The sequence below is a fragment of the Amblyomma americanum genome, chromosome 1 (genome assembly GCF_052857255.1).
Source record: "Amblyomma americanum isolate KBUSLIRL-KWMA chromosome 1, ASM5285725v1, whole genome shotgun sequence".
In the NCBI taxonomy this organism is placed as follows: domain Eukaryota; kingdom Metazoa; phylum Arthropoda; class Arachnida; order Ixodida; family Ixodidae; genus Amblyomma; species Amblyomma americanum.
The window spans coordinates 253,000,122-253,017,926 of NC_135497.1; the positions used below are offsets into that span (position 1 = coordinate 253,000,122).

The 17,805-nt window shown below is 43.9% G+C and overlaps 2 protein-coding genes across 3 annotated transcripts in view; one reads left to right on the plus strand and one right to left on the minus strand.

Moving 5' to 3' along the window:
• Positions 1 to 404: 404 nt before the first annotated feature.
• LOC144114934 (uncharacterized) lies at positions 405 to 7,518 on the plus strand. The gene is made up of 7 exons (XM_077648965.1): positions 405 to 501; positions 578 to 604; positions 1,554 to 1,616; positions 1,719 to 1,790; positions 1,987 to 2,061; positions 2,565 to 2,627; positions 3,137 to 7,518. The coding sequence occupies exons 3-7, from the start codon at positions 1,604 to 1,606 to the stop codon at positions 5,398 to 5,400; spliced, it is 2,487 nt and encodes an 828-aa protein (XP_077505091.1). The 5' UTR covers positions 405 to 501; positions 578 to 604; positions 1,554 to 1,603; the 3' UTR covers positions 5,401 to 7,518.
• Positions 7,519 to 11,976: 4,458 nt separating this feature from the next.
• The window catches only part of LOC144114935 (FAD-dependent oxidoreductase domain-containing protein 1-like), a 57,094-nt gene continuing 51,265 nt past the window's right edge, over positions 11,977 to 17,805 (minus strand). For both annotated transcript variants that reach the window (XR_013311166.1, XM_077648966.1), the window contains exons 8-9: positions 14,910 to 15,014; positions 11,977 to 12,425 (exon numbers count right to left, since the gene is read on the minus strand). Coding sequence is in view for 1 of the 2 variants with exons in the window: in XM_077648966.1 (XP_077505092.1) it covers positions 12,171 to 12,425; positions 14,910 to 15,014 (360 nt within the window). In the remaining variant the exon portion in view is untranslated. The remainder of the gene's footprint in view (positions 12,426 to 14,909; positions 15,015 to 17,805) is intronic.

Consider the following 17,805-nt stretch of genomic DNA (forward strand, 5'->3'; position numbering starts at 1 on the left):
AAAGAAAACATAAGCTCAAGAATTTTAAAGGTTCTGGCTTGTCAATCATAGCCAGACATTAAAAAGGTGATTTCATTCATCGTTTCGATTGGCCAGCATAGCAATAGACTAGCAGGCTGTGGCACATTGTTACAAACTGCTGTTTTATTTTGCTTGCATCCTGCCACAGTTGTTTTCACGCATATATGTTATATAATGTTCGTACCCCTTTGCTGTGTAAGGAGATGCTAATAAGCATTCCTGAAGTGAGGTATGCAAACCTTTAAAATGTATGAAATCATGTTATTTGGCTGTTTTTCAGATTCTCCATTTGGCTGAAATATGCCAATAGGCTTGAACTCCTGGAGACACCAAGGGAAAAGGTCTACAAAACATACAGGCTCTGCTCAAAGCACTCCACGAGGGATTGCTTCACTAGTGATGCCTGCACAAGGCTCACGCATGAAGCAGTCCCTTCCGTGAAGGTGCATGAGCCTCGTCTGAGAGCCTTGGTGCACCCGGGTAAGCAAAATTCCTCTCCCAGTAAATTCTTCCCAAGCTTGATCCCTCAGTATATCCTGTGGCTTTTTTGTTGCAGATTTCTATGAAGAAGGTGCGGCACAAGGTGAGGGCACTATTTTCAGAAAAACCCATCCTGTAAATGTAAGACCAAAGGGAACAATTGCATTCATAGAGGCTAACTGCAAACATCACTTCCCGGGCACAAAACTTTCCTGCTTCAATGTCATGTGGCCATTGTTTCAGTTGCATCAGACTGCAGTTGTGTACCATGTTGTAGCTTAAATTTCTCTTAACCATATTAACAATCAGATGCTGGATAGTGCACTCCAGCAGCAGTGAGGAAAATAATTTTTACAACTCTATGTTTAGTATTCTTGTCATTATTACTTACTGTTCGCTGCGGTGAATAGAGGGCAGACTGCGCGAATTCACTCCAAAATAGCACACAGGGTCAAGAAAGAACACACACACGCACAAACTGCCAGCAGCTTATTGTGACACACGAGGCGGTAATTATACATGAAGTGGCCGCATATTGTGCAAGCATGGAGGGTAAACATTTTACCGGTTTCTAAGGTAAAAATGGTTTTTTGAGGAGCAACCCGCCAGGATATTTAGCGATGCACATGTCACTTAGGCTATCTGATTTCTTCCTGAATGATTTCGGGAATAAGTTTGCAAGCATTAATAGTGGTGACATTGCACGCTTCATAGATAGGTTTGCAGTTTGATTTGTATTTCCTACAATGCACATCAAGTGAATTTATGGCCTCGTGGTTCACAGTAAAGTGTTCGTTTGTGTGTTTTCATTCTTCTTCCTGTGTGCTGCTGCGCTATTTTGTATGTCGCGGTATATTGATCGCACAAATTTTTCCTTTTTAATCGTAACTGCCTACAAACTCACAAAAACGATTTAAGCCCAATTTAAGATCACACTAACTCCCAGCAAGAGAAACCGTTCCAAATAGAACATCAAGGCCATACTGTGCACTGAGCAGAAGGTGCTGCTATGCAGAGCTTGATTGGCTATCTTTTTTTCCTTGTTCGCATAGGCATTGAATCCGCTTCACCACTACAGTCCACTGCTGCACCAGTGGAAGTCATGCTTGGTCACGGTAAGTCTTCCTGCAATCTTGCATAGGAAAACATTCCTAATGTCTCACTACACCAGTTGGTTTGTTTTCCTTGGGAGTAACTAAGTGGTACCTATATTTCAGACTACTTGCCGTTGCCATCAACACTTGGGCTAGGCACAATTGCTGGTGCAGATTCTGCTGTCCATGACACAGGTAGGTGCACTAAGTCAGGATCTGTTTTACATTACAGCTTGAAATGAAGAACTTTTCATTTGGTTCAGGCTAACCCTGTAATGCAGTATTACTTATGCTGAGGGCTCTGTCATAGCACAAAAAAATAAACATATGTAATTACTTTGCTGGCTGATTTCTTTAGATTGGGAGTGTCTAAGCGGTCGTTTAATTGCAGACGACCCACACTCTTCACGTGCCCCGCAGCTCACTGATGTGCAGACTACGCCCCCTCCCCCAGCTGACGAAGAAGGTAGGTGCAATGCACTGATAGTGCAGTGATAATCTATGAAAATTCAACAATGGACTGCTGCAGATTTGCACGTAATAAATTAACCCTCTGCAATAGCAGCAGTGTGCAATTATGTCGTGGTGTGCAATAATTAGGTGCACGTCGGCACATCTTACTGTACCACTACTTCGGATGCCAGACATTTGTTTCAGAAGAGAAGAAACAAGTGTTAACTTTATGCTCACCAACTAGTATTTCATATATTTTTCTGTGTGCATATGTATGAATGCATTGTTTACGTGGTGGACCCCTGTGTTATCTGTACAGAATTATATTTACAGGTAATTTTTCATTCAGCTCAATGAAAACATTGGATAGCCTTCTCAGGTACTTGTTGTGGAAATTGCTTCACTAGCCTGTTGCTTACCATTCACATACACGCTGCGTAGCCAGGCTAAAAATGTGCACCTGAGAATTAAAATACTTGGTTGAAGCCTCCCACAGTGTGTTTATTTATTTGACAGGTGCTGCCCAAAGCACACCCATCAGAGTGATTGCATCAGCATCATGGGACTCACCTGATTATGGTAAGTACTCAAGAAAACATTAGAATTTATTGCAAACTACAACCTTCCACTTCAATGAAAAAGTATGCATCGGTAACCTTGATATATTCATGATGGGTATCGGCAGGCCCGTAACAGCGTGTAGGTATCGCTTTACTGCACATAAATATTTCTGGTTTTTTCCATTTGCTTAACTCAAGCTTGTCATGAAAAATTGCTCTGAATATTAAGCAGGCAAAACACATGGATAACAATGAGATCCATTAACTATTACCCTGTCTGTATTACGAGCAACTAGTTTCCATTTAAGCGAGGCGTAAAGTTGGTCGCCAGAAAAAACTGTCCCTATCAGCGAGGATCATATTAACGGGGCACGACTGTATTCATCATTTCACACAAAAACATTGCCCTGCAAGTTTGGCAACCTGTAGCCCTGTGACTGCACCCTAATCTTGATTTTGTGAGGGATGTAGATGTAGGTCTCGCTCTGAGGCAAACATAAATATGCTTTTTTTATATATTTTTTGCAGCTGAAGCTGGTCCTAGTGGCCTCAGCGGTGCCAAAGAGAGTGTCAGACAGCCAGTGATGACACCAGCATCAGGAACGCCCAAGAGTCGGCGGAGGAAGGGCGCAGTTGTGTACACCCCTCGCACCAAAAAGCGCTTCGAGAAGTTGCATTCTCGAAGCGACAGGTACCGAAAGGCACTGAGTCGGATTAGGAAAAGGCACGACACAAGGCGAGTAACGCAGCAGGAGGCTCTCAACAAGCTTGAACCGCATTTGCCACAAGACCTTTTTGAATTGGTTAAAGCTCAAATCAGGCTCTGCTCATTTCCGAAATCCAAAAAGCACTGGTCAAAACAAATGAAACAATTCGCTCTCAATTTGTTCTTTCACTCTCCAAAAGCTTATCGCTTCCTCAGAGAAATGCTCCATTTGCCACATGTGAGGACGCTAAGGCGCTGGCTGGCAGACATCCCAATGACACCTGGTATCATTCCAGGTGCCATGGATGCAATAGAATCAATTACAAAAGATTGGCCACTACAAGACAAAGCATGCTGTCTTTTATTCGATGAAATATCCTTGAAAAAAAATTTGATGTATGATCAATCAAAAGATATTGTAATTGGCTTCACAGATGATGGGAATACTAGGACTTCTCGTGTGGCAAACATAGCCCTTGTTATGGCGGTGTCTGGCATATCAAGAAGTTGGATGCAGCCAGTAGCCTTTGCAGCGTCCCACAATGCAACTTCAGTTCTTGCAATGCGCAAGCTGCTATTAGATTTAATTCAGCAGCTTCAAACCAAAGGTCTTCTGGTGAAAGCGGTCATTTGTGATCAAGGGTCGAACAATGTGAGTCTGTCAAGAATGCTCATCCATTCTATCCATGAACCATATTTTGTTGTCAACAACCGCAAAATATACTTCATGTTTGACACCCCACACCTAATCAAATGCACAAGAAATAATTTGCGACGACATAAGCTCACCATTGGCTCTGAGGTTGTTGACTGGACACACATCGAAACCCTTTACAAAAAAACTCGTCACATTGATCGGGCCTCCAAAACACCAGTTGAGCATCTCAAAAGCAGATTGGCAAAAAAACTAAAAGAGCAACACATCTACAGGATGCCCTTTGCTGACATGAGAGTGAAGTACGCCACACAAGTGTTCAGCGAATCCGTATCTGTGGCACTCCTCACTCTCATTGCCATTCAAGAGCTTCCTGTTGATGCAAAATTTACAGCAGAGTTCACGGAAAGGATGGATAAGCTTTTTGACTGCCTGAACAGTTCGGCCCTGAAAAAGCAGGACGACAAGTTGCGGTACGCAATGACAGAAGGCTCGGAACATCATGTCTTCCTTGAGTCGTGCATAGATTGGATCGCCCAATGGCATTTTGGTGGTCCTCTGGACAAGCAACCACACACCATCAAAGGTTGGCAGATTACAATCAAAGCCTTACTTCTGCTGTGGACAGATCTAAAGGCAGATTTCGATTACACTCATCTTTTCACTCGTCGGTTGCAGCAGGATCCGTTGGAAAATTTTTTTGCAATAGTTCGTCAAAAACATGGCTGCAATGAGACACCTAATGTGTACCAATTCACGGCTGCTGTAAAACATATTTGGATTGGCCAACTTTTCAAACTTTCGCAAGGAAACTGCGAAGTGACAACACATGCGTTCCTCACCAACTTGGAGAGTGTTTCTGCAGTATTGTCACCAAGCAGCACTCCAAGCACAAGCCACAGCAGGCAGCAAGGCTCAGGTTCATCTGACTTGCAGGCGTCTTCACAAGATGCCCCTGACATAGTATACGAAAATGTTGTGTACCATGTCGCTGGCACTCTAGTTAAGAGCTTTCTTGTCCAGAGAACCACAGACTGCACATGTGAGGGAACACTCCTTGCAGCAGACGGTGGCTCTCTCCATGGACGACACCAATTCTTTGCACTACTCAAGGAGAATGGTGTTCCCGAGCACCTTTTCCAGTCAATTGCCGCAACCTCTGAGGCATGTCTAAATTATATAAAGAAATTGGATTCGGCCTTCAGAAAAGAAATCTCTTGCTGTGCTCAATTGTCCAATGTGTCCAGGAATCTTGTTGAGAGGATGCCTAACCAGCAAGCTGTTTTCTGTTCATTAGGCTGCAAAATTAAATTCCTTAAATTATTCTGCCGCACAAGGCTGCATTGGCACCTTTCCTTTTTAAACAGGAGCATGACGTCAAAAACAAAACAGAGTGCTCCCGCCAGAAAGAGGCGCAAATTAGCCGGCTAAATTCATGAGGCACTGTGTTAGGATATTATTGTATTTGGATTTTTAATGCTGCCTACTTACTACACATGTGCTCTCTCTTTAACTTTTTGTTGTCCTATTTATTTTTTATGTATATAAGTATTTATGTACCTGTTTATCCGTAATTCTGCTCCGATTGCACATATACTGTACTGACTGCTTTTGCTCCTGCTGCGTTACTTCTTTTACAAAGTACAAGTTTGCCTTCTAGAAGCCTTGTGTGCCTTGTTAGTATGAGCATTGCTATGACCATTGGTTCTCAAATTAATATTGCTGAATGCTAACAACTTACAAGAGGTGCTAGGGAAACCGTTTTGTTTTGGCTTCTCTTTCTTCCTGCGTGACAAGTATACAGGCTCAGTGCCCTTCAAGGAATGCCAGAATTCAGTTAATGACTGGCTGTATGCTAACCATAGTTCTTATGATCATCAGTAACAGTGCCATTTGTGCAAAAAGTAAATTTGTGAAGCACACCATAATGTTGAAGCATACATCGATTCAGGTGCTCGCAAAAACCAAAAAGTGCTCTGCGGAACCCAGGAGTTCTTGTGGTATATAACTTGGCAACCTCTGGTCATGGCTTGCCCTCTGTTATGCTGCTGGGAAAATTGGTGATAGCTACAGTTCATTTCATACATAAGGTACAACACAGTGAAATGTACGAAAGTAATCAGCAAGGAAAAATGAAGGGAGGTATGTTATTCCGTGCTTGTTTTGTGGCCGAGTGGTCTGAGGATTGACAAAGCAACAGCGTGTCGTCAGCAATAACAGTGCATTTAATCAAGCTCATGACAAATGCGTCATGTAGTAAGCCTGTAGGCAAAGCATTCACCATGTTTCGCTCACCACAAGGAACGCACTACTTTTTGGTCATGGATGCAGGCAGCGCAAACAAGAGCGCTAGCTTTGACAGCATTGCACCTGATGTATGAAACAGAGAGCAGAACCCACAGGCAGCAAACGCGGACTGGCTCAGGTGCTCGGCTCTGTAACATTTAAGAGGGGTGTACGCATAAGATGAAAAATGTTTGACATGTTTGCTGGTGTCCAATACAAGCGTGCTCAAAATATGCTGCGGTGCTATTTGTAGTTGCTTTTTTTTTCCTTCTGGAAGTTGTAGCGTTTGGGGTTTCACCTTTTGGAGCAACACATGGGTCATGAGGGGCACAATAGCAGCGGCCGGCGCATTACGCTGAACTGTGTGGCGTCCATAAGCGTTTGCAGATACTGTACAGTACACGGACCACTTGCAATTTACCATTCAGTAATATAATAACTGGACATTGTGGTAGATGCAGTATAACGCCACATAGAGAAACATTACTGGCCTGTTACGAACCCTGTGCGTTTTCATTTCTCAGATGAGTTATTTATACGCACGCATATTTTGTTACACCCCAATGTGTCATCGCAAGCTGAATTAATGACCTCCAATTACTGTTCGTCACCAGCCACGGCCACAACTGTTCAGAGAATTTTCATAAAGTCGCTTCTCCACACAATTCTCGGCCTGCCCTGGTTGCATCTTCCTCCCCTTGGTATCTACAAAACAAAGAAACCAAAATAGGGCATGGCAGACGAGCTGTGTCCTAAAGCATGCAAGCCTGTAACTCATCTGCCAAGAGCTAAACGTGCCCAAGGTTACCTAAGTTCTTTTCATGGCATCTGTTTACTAAGTTATAGCACTGCAGCATATTATGTTGTCCTTAGTCTGATGCAACGAGTGAAAGGCTGAAACTTTTCGCTGCCCTTCTCTGTATGTGTGTATGCATAGCCACAGACAGATACATTTCAATACATCTCGGATGTTGTACTTCACTGCTGTTCATCTGAACCTGCACAAAAGCATATGCTACATGAATGTAGCACATGCTTATATGTACCGGACCTACCTTGATAGTACCCTACCTCTTTGTACCCTGTATATGTTCTCTGTGCACTCGCTCATGTGTTCTAGGTTTCCATAATGGAATTTATTAATTTTGATTTTTAGAACGATTGTCACTGATATTGCAATGCCCAAGATGCCTAAAATCACTTTTGTACATCGATTGTCACTACTGATGTTTCCTTTAATAAACTGTTCTTTGGAGAAAACTATTTACGTTTTTGGTACTCGAGCGAGCGCCCTAAGCAGCTGCTAATCAGCCGCGCTGGCCGCGCCGCTCGCCACCATGCACCGTGCTGCCTCAACAGACACATCGAAATGCAAAAGCGGGTAAGCAGATGTCGTAAGTACTTAGGAAATCAAGCGGGAATGCAGCGCGGGAGCAGCAAGTCACCAGTATTTACGAAGCTTGCATCGAGCTAGCGGCCGCCAGCACCACGAACGAGCGAGCAACCGCCCGCAACCAGCCGGGTAAACAAACGCCGCCATATTGGATTTTTCTGGATTGGCTTGGCTGAGCTTGTTTCAAAAAGTTTTGAGCAATTTATGCCTTTACCGCCAACTCCCAGGCACCGCCACCGTCGCATTTCAAAATCGTCCCCATTGGCTCTACGGGATTGTCACACCCTTCCGACGCCGAATCCTGTCGCTTCGTGCGGTTTGCGGCAGCGATGGGCGAGGGCGGCGTTAACGCGCGACGTATCTCATGCGGTTACCGCTTAACCGTCCTCCAATTTCTTGTTCAGCGCAGTAAACTGCCGTTGTAGTTTAATAGGCCTGGATGCTTGCGTCAACGTATATAACGATGGAGCCATGCGGCAGATTGGCGTCTTGTTCTGTAATTCGGTCGCGAAACGACGATGCCGCGCGGGTAGATGATGGCCGACGTAGATCAGTTGGTTTGTTGTCGCTTAGCTGTACAACACGCCAGGGAGGGAGGACTGGCGGTGGCGGCTATAGAATAGAGTGCGATGAAGCATATGCCCCGAGTGCACACGTTGTGTGTGTAAGGTTTGACTTTAGGCGGCGAGCATCGCGTCGTTGCTGCACCAGCTCATCTAGTGTATTCAGCTGCGCATGTTCTTGGAGCGCCACGATCGGGGTAATGCGGGGAAGGCAAGTGATGACCCTCATTGCCTCTCGATTAACAGCTTGAAGGCGATCCCATTTAGCCCCCGTAAAATGCTGGAATTGGTAAACGAGGCGCAGTTGCACAACCGCCCGCACCAATTGTCGTGCAACATGACAGCGGGCTCCGCCTGTTTTAGGAGCAAAGCTACCAATCACACTCAACGCCTGAATTCCTTGCTTTTAGCCCGAAAAAGCCAAGCAGTTCCTGTTCCTGACTCGTGTATTGTCAAGCCTAAGATTTTACGCTCGAACTTTAATAATAATAATTGGTTTTTTTGGGGAAAGGAAATGGCGCAGTATCTGTCTCATATATCTTTGGACACCTGAACCGCGCCGTAAGGGAAGGGATAAAGGAGGGAGTGAAAGAAGAAAGGAAGAATAGATGCCGTAGTGGAGGGCTCCGGAATAATTTCGACCACCTGGGGATCTTTAACGTGCACTGACATCGCACAGCACACGGGCGCCTTCGCGTTTTTCCTCCATAAAAACGCAGCCGCCGCGGTCGGGTTCGAACGCGGGAACTCCGGATCAGTAGTCGAGCGCCCTAACCACTGAGCCACCGCGGCGGGGCGCTCGAACTTTCTTGAATTAGATTTCCGGATAGATGGAGAGGAATTGGTGTTGCAGCGAGTTTATGGCTGAAGACCAATTGAAGAAGCATAAGTTGACATATCTATGGCTGATTGTAGGGCTGTTGCTTGAGTCAGGTCGTTATTGTGAGTGCTCCACACTGTTATGTCATCAGCGTACAATAAGAACTTCATCTCAGAGGCATCACGTAAGCGCCAAGCAAGTGGGATAAACGCATTATTGAATAATGCTGGCGATAATACAGATCCCTGGGGTACGCCGCGAAGAGGCACACCTGATCCGCCGGCCTCACCACTGAGGCGTATGGCGAAGTGTCGGCCCTCAAGGAAGGATTTAACAAAATTGCGCACTCTAACGGGGAAATGCAGCATGTCAAGCGCTTCCGGGATGGCAGAGTGACTGATATTATCGTATGCCTTTTCAACGTCCATGGCCAGTACAGTACGTACATTGTGGCTGCGAGTTGATGCCAGAACTGCTGACGCCAAGACAGCCAGTCCTTCTTCTGTACCTATGGACGTACGAAAGCAAATTTGGGCGGGGTGGTAGAGACCATGGTGCTCAAGCCACCACGACAGTCGTGTGGCAAGCATTTTTTCGGTAAGCTTACACAATGTTGGCGTAAGGGATATAGGCCAGAAATTTCCAAGGTTTGTCAGCAGCTTCCCCGGCTTTGGGATGGGGATCACAATAGCCGATTTCCAGGTTTCTGGTAAGACGCCTTCTATCCATACCTTGTTAATGGTGGCGAGGGATTGAGGGAGTACAGCGGAACTCAAGTTCTTGTAAACCTCGTACGGAATGGAGTCCGGACCGGGCGCTGTCTTCCGACGGGCCTTATCTATTGCTGCAAGCAACTCGGGCATAGAAAATGGGCTTGCAATTCCCTCGGCGTCGGCTGTAGATGGGAGCTTATCGACATAAGCTGGAATGGCAGCCAAGGGGGCTCCTATGACCCTTGGAGGCAACATATCATACTTATAACCTAGATTGCTTCCTTGTAGCCTTCTTTCCATACTTATCATATAAAGCATGAACAGCAGTGGTGATAGAGGACAACCTTGCCTTAATCCTTTGTGTACCTCGACAGTTGTCGTGCTCTAAATTCTTTCCCATGTTATTTCAACTTTATTTTCTCGATATATTTTCTGGAGAAAATCAATTGCCTTATGACCGATTCCTTCATCTTTTAATATGTTCCACAGGAGTTCCCTGTTCACGTTGTCGTAGGCACCGCTTATGTCCAGGAAGGCTAAATACAGAGGTCTGTTTACCGCCTTAGCTATTTCTATGCACTGGGTAAGCACGAACAGGCTATCATCCAAGCGCCTACCACTTCTGAACTCGTTCTGAAGTTCTCCGAGTATTCTATTACTTTCTACCCATGACTGCATTTTTAATTTCACTGCCTGCATCGCCAGCCTGTATATAACCGATGTTAGAAGGATTTTATGTTCATCTTATCGCCTTTCCCTTTATAAATCAAATTCATTTTACTCTGTTTCCAGCTGTGCGGAATTTGCTCATTTGTTATGACTGCCTCCAATGCTTTTATCAGCGTTTCCTTGCCTCTTGGGCCAAGTGCATTAATTAGCTTGATTGGAATTTCGTCTATCCCTGCAGGCATGCATTTTGGAATACTTGATTCCGCCTTTTTCCAGTTAAGATTGGTCAGTTCTGAGCTGTTTTCTATTGTGCTGCCCTGTGTTTCTCCCTCGTTTGGGGCGATTACCCTATCGTCTTTCCTAAATGCCTATAACTGATACAATGTAGTTCACAGCGTCATCTCCCTCTAAACATTTTCCGTCGGCATTGTGAATCTGTTCCTGCTTTCTGTGATTCGCTTTACCCAGCCAGCTTATATGGTTCCAGAGTTTTTTTGGCCCCCATTTAGTTGCATTGCGAACTTCAGTCAGCCAGCGATCAGAGGACTGCTTTAATTTAGCCTGGACGAGGACCTGCACTTGCTGTTTCTTTTGTCGATAAGATTCCCATTTTTGGCTTATTTCCTCTTTAGATAACTTTAGATGCCAACCGTTGTTGTTCGATGGCCTCCCCAATTTCCTTATTCCTACAACTTCGTGGCTTCCTCTTTCCTCTCCAGCGGTGTACTCCTTTTATTAACGCGCCAGCGTTAAGGAGCTCGTGTCGCAGAAAAGCCGGTATCGTCGGCATCGGCCGTGAGCGAAAAATTTCTCCTCCTCCTCGTGAGTGAAAAATCTCTCCTCCTCGCAATGTATGCTACTGCCCCAACAGATGGCGCGTGACTGCAGCGCCTCCTAGTGTTCCTGTATATATCCAGGAACACTAGCGCCCCCCGCTCGGCGAACAACGCAGCGCACATCCAAAGCGCGTTCACCGCGAAGCTTGTGGCTTGCTGCCCGTTCGGTCGGCGCGCAAGCTATGCTGGCGTTTGTGGCATCGGGTTTGTCGAGAACAATGGGCCGACGAACTACGACTGCAACTTGAGTCCCGCGCGTTTCGGCAAGGCGCCTGGCAGCGCTTCTACGTGGTTTTCCGCTCCGTGCGTCCGTTTCACTGTACGTAGCAGAGCGATTTGTCTTGACGGACAAGGCATCGCGCTGAACGGGCGATGGCGTTCCGTGGACTCCTATTTTAGGAGACATCAGTTCACTGATCACTGCCACATTTGTTCATGTTTGGTATTTTCTCCATCGTACTGTTCCCTCTGTGAATATTAAAAAAAGAACCAGCTACTGCAAGCAGCACAGCAGCAAGTTGGGCATATTTCGCATCAGGTCTGCATTTGAGTGCAGCCTCATGGCTTGCAAGATACAGTTCTGATCTGTAGGTCCTACCAAATTAAACTGCTAGGCTGCACAAATTCTGCGCATACTTGCATTTCAATGTAAAGCTTTTTGTTCGAGCTACTTGCATGCGTGAGCGCATCACACGAGAATGGCTACCTAAATCATATGTAGACCAACGACAACAAAAATTCTTTATTTTTTAAATTTACACTTAGTACACATTTCTACCAAGTTTTGTGAAAAGACCTGCCAAGAATACAGATGTAAAGAGGGTCAAGCAATAAAATATAGTTGTCCTCTAGCAGGCAAACCCCTTGTTTTAAAGTGTGACATGGGTGATTGGCAGTTCTATCCTAACACTAGAGCTTTTATTACAAAATGACGGCCTCTTTAATTGGTTGATGACATATGAACCTCTCCAAGCCAAAACGTTCTAAGTCAATGCTGATGTATTTGCCATCAAGTATAAGCTCCATAATGGCCCTACCAACTCCAGGTGCCATCTGTATGCCATGCCCGCTGAACCCAGTAGCAAAGTACACATTATTATAGGCTGGGTGTCTTCCAACACAACCATTTTGGTCTAATGTGTTGTAATCATAAAATCCAGCCCAGGCAGTCTTCACCTGTAACAAAAGAGTACTGTATTAATAAGCAGCTTTTGGACGACAGAAAGCTAATATTCAAAAAGTGCTGCACCATAGATGCTGGTAAGCATCTGTTCATACAGAAGCCAACAGGTATTGGTGAAAGAAGACTCAAAATAAAAATGAAATTTATTTGAGATCATCATCAGGTAAACATGCCAATGAGTTTTTCTTCATGTCACATGTGCCTTTTCTTTTGTGCACCTACAAACCTAAACTAAGAGTGAAATTTTATGAGCTATTAATTAACTCCCTTGGAGAAGAGGCAGAAAACATGGCATGCACTGAATTAAATATAAATTCGTATGCTTTGGATATTTTACACAATGAGTGCACTTCCACAGCTGTTGTTACAGTTTTTAAATTATGTACTGCTGTGTTTAATGGCACATAAGCAACTAAGGTTAGCCACCATGTGCCAAACGCACGCAAGGTTTGATACGACTGCTTGATGAAAGGGAGCTAAAAATTTTTTCTTACATACGACATCTGGTTCAGAAGGTTTGCGTTTTTTAAGAACGAAAAAAATGCTAGAAATTTCAACGAGAGAATTCTGTCCTAAGAGTAAGCTAGGATGGAAAGGGATGTGTTCATCATAAAATCGTGGGAAATTTTTCCTTAGTTTATAGAGTTTCATGCATGAAAATAAGATGTAGTTCGTGGTGACCTTTTCTCTGCAGAGTTCACATGTAGGTTTACCTTGTTTTGCGAGAATGAAGCTGTGTGTTAAACGAGTGGGCCCGATACAAAGGCAACCCGTATTATTATGCATGCGTTGACAAAACCTTATGTGGTCAGTCAACACAAAATGCCCAGTGCTCCACCAGAAACTGCGATCACAATTGGGTAGTACAATATAGTAAACATCTAAAATATAGAACAGGGACGCGGTAGGCCAGCACATGTTGAATGCAGAGGTTGTAGACTAGGACACTGCATAAAACATTTCCTAGTGTGCTAGCAGCACTAGGGTTTCCACTCCACCGAAAAGCCGTAGTCTGTCTGTCTGGTTCCTCTGAGGAGCTTGTGACGTCATCTCAACCTGCCCACTGGATTGTGAACAAACTGCCCACTGTGGCAGGTGGCAGTTCATTTAATGATTAGTCGCGAGAGATTTTTCCGGAGGAGCAGCCTGGGTCTCACAAGTCCCGTCGATGGCAGCAGCTGCCATCGCAGGGCAGTGGCGCATCGCTTAACTGCTGCACCACTGTGTCAGGTGTGATGCCGCTAGCTTTATATGAAATTATATGGCATATTTGGAATCTGCATGCAAAAACACAAGTTCCCTAAAAATTTCATTGTTGTGACTATGGTATTAGAATAATTTTTTAAAGACCAGCTTCCTCCCTTAAAGGGACTGACAATTGACCAAATCTGCAATGAGATTATAGTGGAAATGAGATCTTGCCTCATGTTGATAGAATTGAACATTATGATACCAATGGAATAAGGATTTATATCCTCATTCCATGAAGATTAAGCTTGTCACAAGCAAAAAGCTTAGATTCTAGAATTGCCAAGTGAGATGAGAAATTACTAATAGAGAAGTATTCAAATTCAATACATTATAACTATTTTTATGCTGCAGAAATTACATACATTTTCAAATTACCTTTGCTGAAATCACTGAGGCCCAGCTGTATGATAGACTGAATGGTCTTGCACCACCAATTGCACACATTAAAGAATGAAAATGCCGAGCTGACAGTGTCGATAGATTTTTTTATGGTTGCACTTAAAAAAACTTATCGTGTTCATGCAACTGAAACAACTCAATAAGGCAATTTTGCTTTCTGCGGGTTGGCCTCGATGTAGCACACCAAGGAGCACTGCAACAAAGCCTCCTCCATAATAACAACCCAAGATGGCTGCATCTGTTGACTAAATAAAAAATGGTCCATACCAACCTGTGCACTACAACACAATCATATGCCTCTGTGTTTCAATAAATCTCTCCATTTTGTTTTAATGCAAAAAGTCAACAGCGTGGTGACAACCTGTTTCAAAGCCATGCAAGCCTGACAGCAACAACGCCAGCCACATTGATGCCAAAGGAAATTATACCTAGCTACACTTTTTTTTTATCCCAATGAGAATGAAGTTAATTTGCCTCAGTGTGTCTGGTTGGTGCAACCTTTACCTAGAATTTGCCTAAACCAGTACGATCTAAAGATTCCAAACCAATTCCATCCAATTTTTTTCTCGAGTTCCTGTGCTTCACCATTGGCTGAACAAATGCCATAGCCCGCGTTTGCTCTTTTGTTACTGGCTCAAGCCCAGCAATAGTGAGGGCATGGCATCGTTTCAGCCAATGATGAAGGGTAGGAAATGCAACAATGGAAGGAAATTGGCAAAAAAAATCAATATACTGAACCTGTACTGTTAACACATATGGCAGCTTTAATGCAGATTATAAAGCGGTAGCTGTGAACAATAAAAGACTTGTATAATCATTTCATTCACCTTTAATGAGTTAAAAGCTGGAATCCTCTCAGCAAGCGTTGGCCAGATAGCTTTATCAAAAAATGAATAATCCACATCCAAATCACCAACTTCTGGCTCTTCTTCCTGGAATAAAAATAAAACGGAGATTATGACACTCTGCCCCCTCCCTGCACTACTCTTGGCAAAGCCACTTTAACCACAAATTAAATGAGTCACTCATGATTACAGCTGACTTTTCACAATAAATATTCGCAAAGCAACTGCAAAACCCAACTTTAATAGGAAGTATAAAACCTCATTAAAAAAATAACTGGTCAAGAAAATTCTGACCAACTATGAAATAACAAAAACTTCAAACTTGAACATACATGTATTTGAAGTTCTTCACAAATCATTTAACCTCAAACATCACAAGTGGTGTCTCAGCTATACCACATTTTTTTTTAGAAGAAATAATGCTGTTGAAATAATCTGTTATCATGTCATTTCTGCTTTCTTGAAATACTTTCACGAATATTTGTGCAACAACACTTCTGGGCACTGTATAAAATTTGCGAAAATAAGCCTCTTCTTTTTTACTTCACAAAATTAAATTATAGTTGCAAATGGTTAATTTTCTTTTACTGTAGCACAAGAACTTAAAATGCAACAATTTCCCAATTTTCTGGCAAAAAATCTTGATTTGCCAGTGAGCGCAATAAAAATGTTACACAGTTTGTGTGAATGTAGACCAGTGCTCAGAGGTAGAACAAAGAATGATGCTTCAGGCAAAATATATCAAAGTTAAGAAACACTGGCCAAATAAAACATGAAATGCCAGAGAAAAGCCATAAACTTTGAGTGAAAAGAAAGACGATGACAGTCAGGCAGGTTCCTCTCCTCCCTTCACTCCTTTCTCTTCTTCTCCCGATTCAGCCAGACCACATGAAGACTTCAGATTATAAAGTGCCGAATTTATTTACAACTATTCACGAATGCGGTGACACCACTGTGTCATCGGGATGCGGCCTCTCGTCTCGGCATCCACGACCAGTCTGTCCAGTCCTTCTTGGTCATCTCTCCTCTCTTCCCGGTCCTCCTTTCTAGCTTGCCCTCTCTCGTCCTTGCTTCCCTGCTGCTCCCTTCGGTCGGCTCGTTGGGAAGGCATCTTGAGCTGGTTCTTCCAGTCATTACGGAGGCGACGCGCAGACCTTGGTCTTATCGGATGATGCCCCCGTAGCTGCTGTTCGGGGGGGGGGTCTCTCGTCCGTCGCCGCTGAGCGGCAAGCACACACATAGGAACACAAAGCGCCGGCCGTTTCTTGGGCGCGCCGAATCGCCTGCGCGTACACGCACATAACCGCGGCGGCCATTTCTTCCGGCTACGTTAGGATGCGATGAGGCCGCGCGCCCGACAATGACATAGCCACCTATGTTGCAAATACAAAAAAAAAATAAGAGTGCTGACATGGAACAAGGCAGTTTCCAGGGAACACGAAATAGTAGTATGCCATATATGCTGGCACCTCATGCTATGTGCTGCATCCTCACATGAGAGAACTCCGCAGTCAAGCATCCAGAAAACCTGACCTAAGGGCCATTGAACATGCTAGTACAATACCCATGCCTTTCAAGCTTGCAGTAGGAACTGCCTCCCAGTTTTTATTTATTTTTATTTTTACTGTGCACACATTCTTGGTATGATAATGAATCATGATGGTTTAGAATTTCATCTTTTGTTTTCCTTGCCTTTCTGATGATCAAATGTGCTGTACTGAGCTTACTACTTGTCCCCTTATGATTCTGTTGCTCATGCAAGACAGTGACAACTAGTCAAAGGTGTGCAAGGTGCTGCATTTCATGGACATGTGGCTCACGCAGTTTCACTGCAGTAATTAGCTGCTCCATCTTGAACAGTGTTCTGTCTTCACCACAGAGTGCACTGACAGAGAACAAAATCCCACAATCTGAAGGAGACTTCAAAAACCAAACATAAGTTAAAGAAAGCCAACTGACCAACTGATTGAAATGGAATCCAGTGCTATTGGAATGCAAACACCATCAGAACCTTTAGAAGCCTTGATCTTGAATTATCCATCATGCAACGTCCCTACACTTGCACAGTCATTAGTCACACTTGCAACTTTCTTTAAGGATGCACTTCAGTCTCGCAAGCTGACCTATCATCACAAACTAAATATCAGACAGATGAGACAGATGATTCTGGGCAGCCCAGAAGAGAGCGCATATTTGAATGTCCCACTTTTTTTAACACTGAATTACTATGGTGATACTACATGGCATCCAGTAAGGTTTAGTATCGAAGGGTAATCTGGATCTTCAAAACAAAACCATTACCATGAAAAAATATTCATGAGGTATGAAAGGAGATACAGAGAAAGCCTAACACACCATTCATTTTTTGTTAGTATGACCTGCAGCGTGCAAACAAAGGAAAATTCCTCACAAAGCAAACAGCTCTCGCTAGACAAGCACCATTATGTTCCATACCATGAAAGGAGCAGACAGGGGATGGCTAGGGCACACTCTCACTAGGCTAAGAAAAAATTTGCCATTTTTTCTCAATTTTACCTCTGAAGAAAACTTGACGGCCCATGGTGTTAAGAGTGAACACATGCATTTCTTTTAAAGGGACAGTGAGGAGAAATTGAAGTTGAATTGTAATATAATAGAATACCAGTTCCTAAACACAAAAACCCCACTCTTTCTGAAAACAATGCTCTTGTAAGGTAGAAAAGAGCAAGAATTAAAATACAGGCATCGCCGCTACAGGTCAATCTCCCAAGTACAAGCGTGAAGATGAAATAGGAGAAAAGACAGCACAGATCTCCGAAGCTGACAAATGTGCATGAAGGTTATGTGTTTGATCGATACTGAAGTATACAAGTTTTGTTTTGAAACCACTGGAGCACTT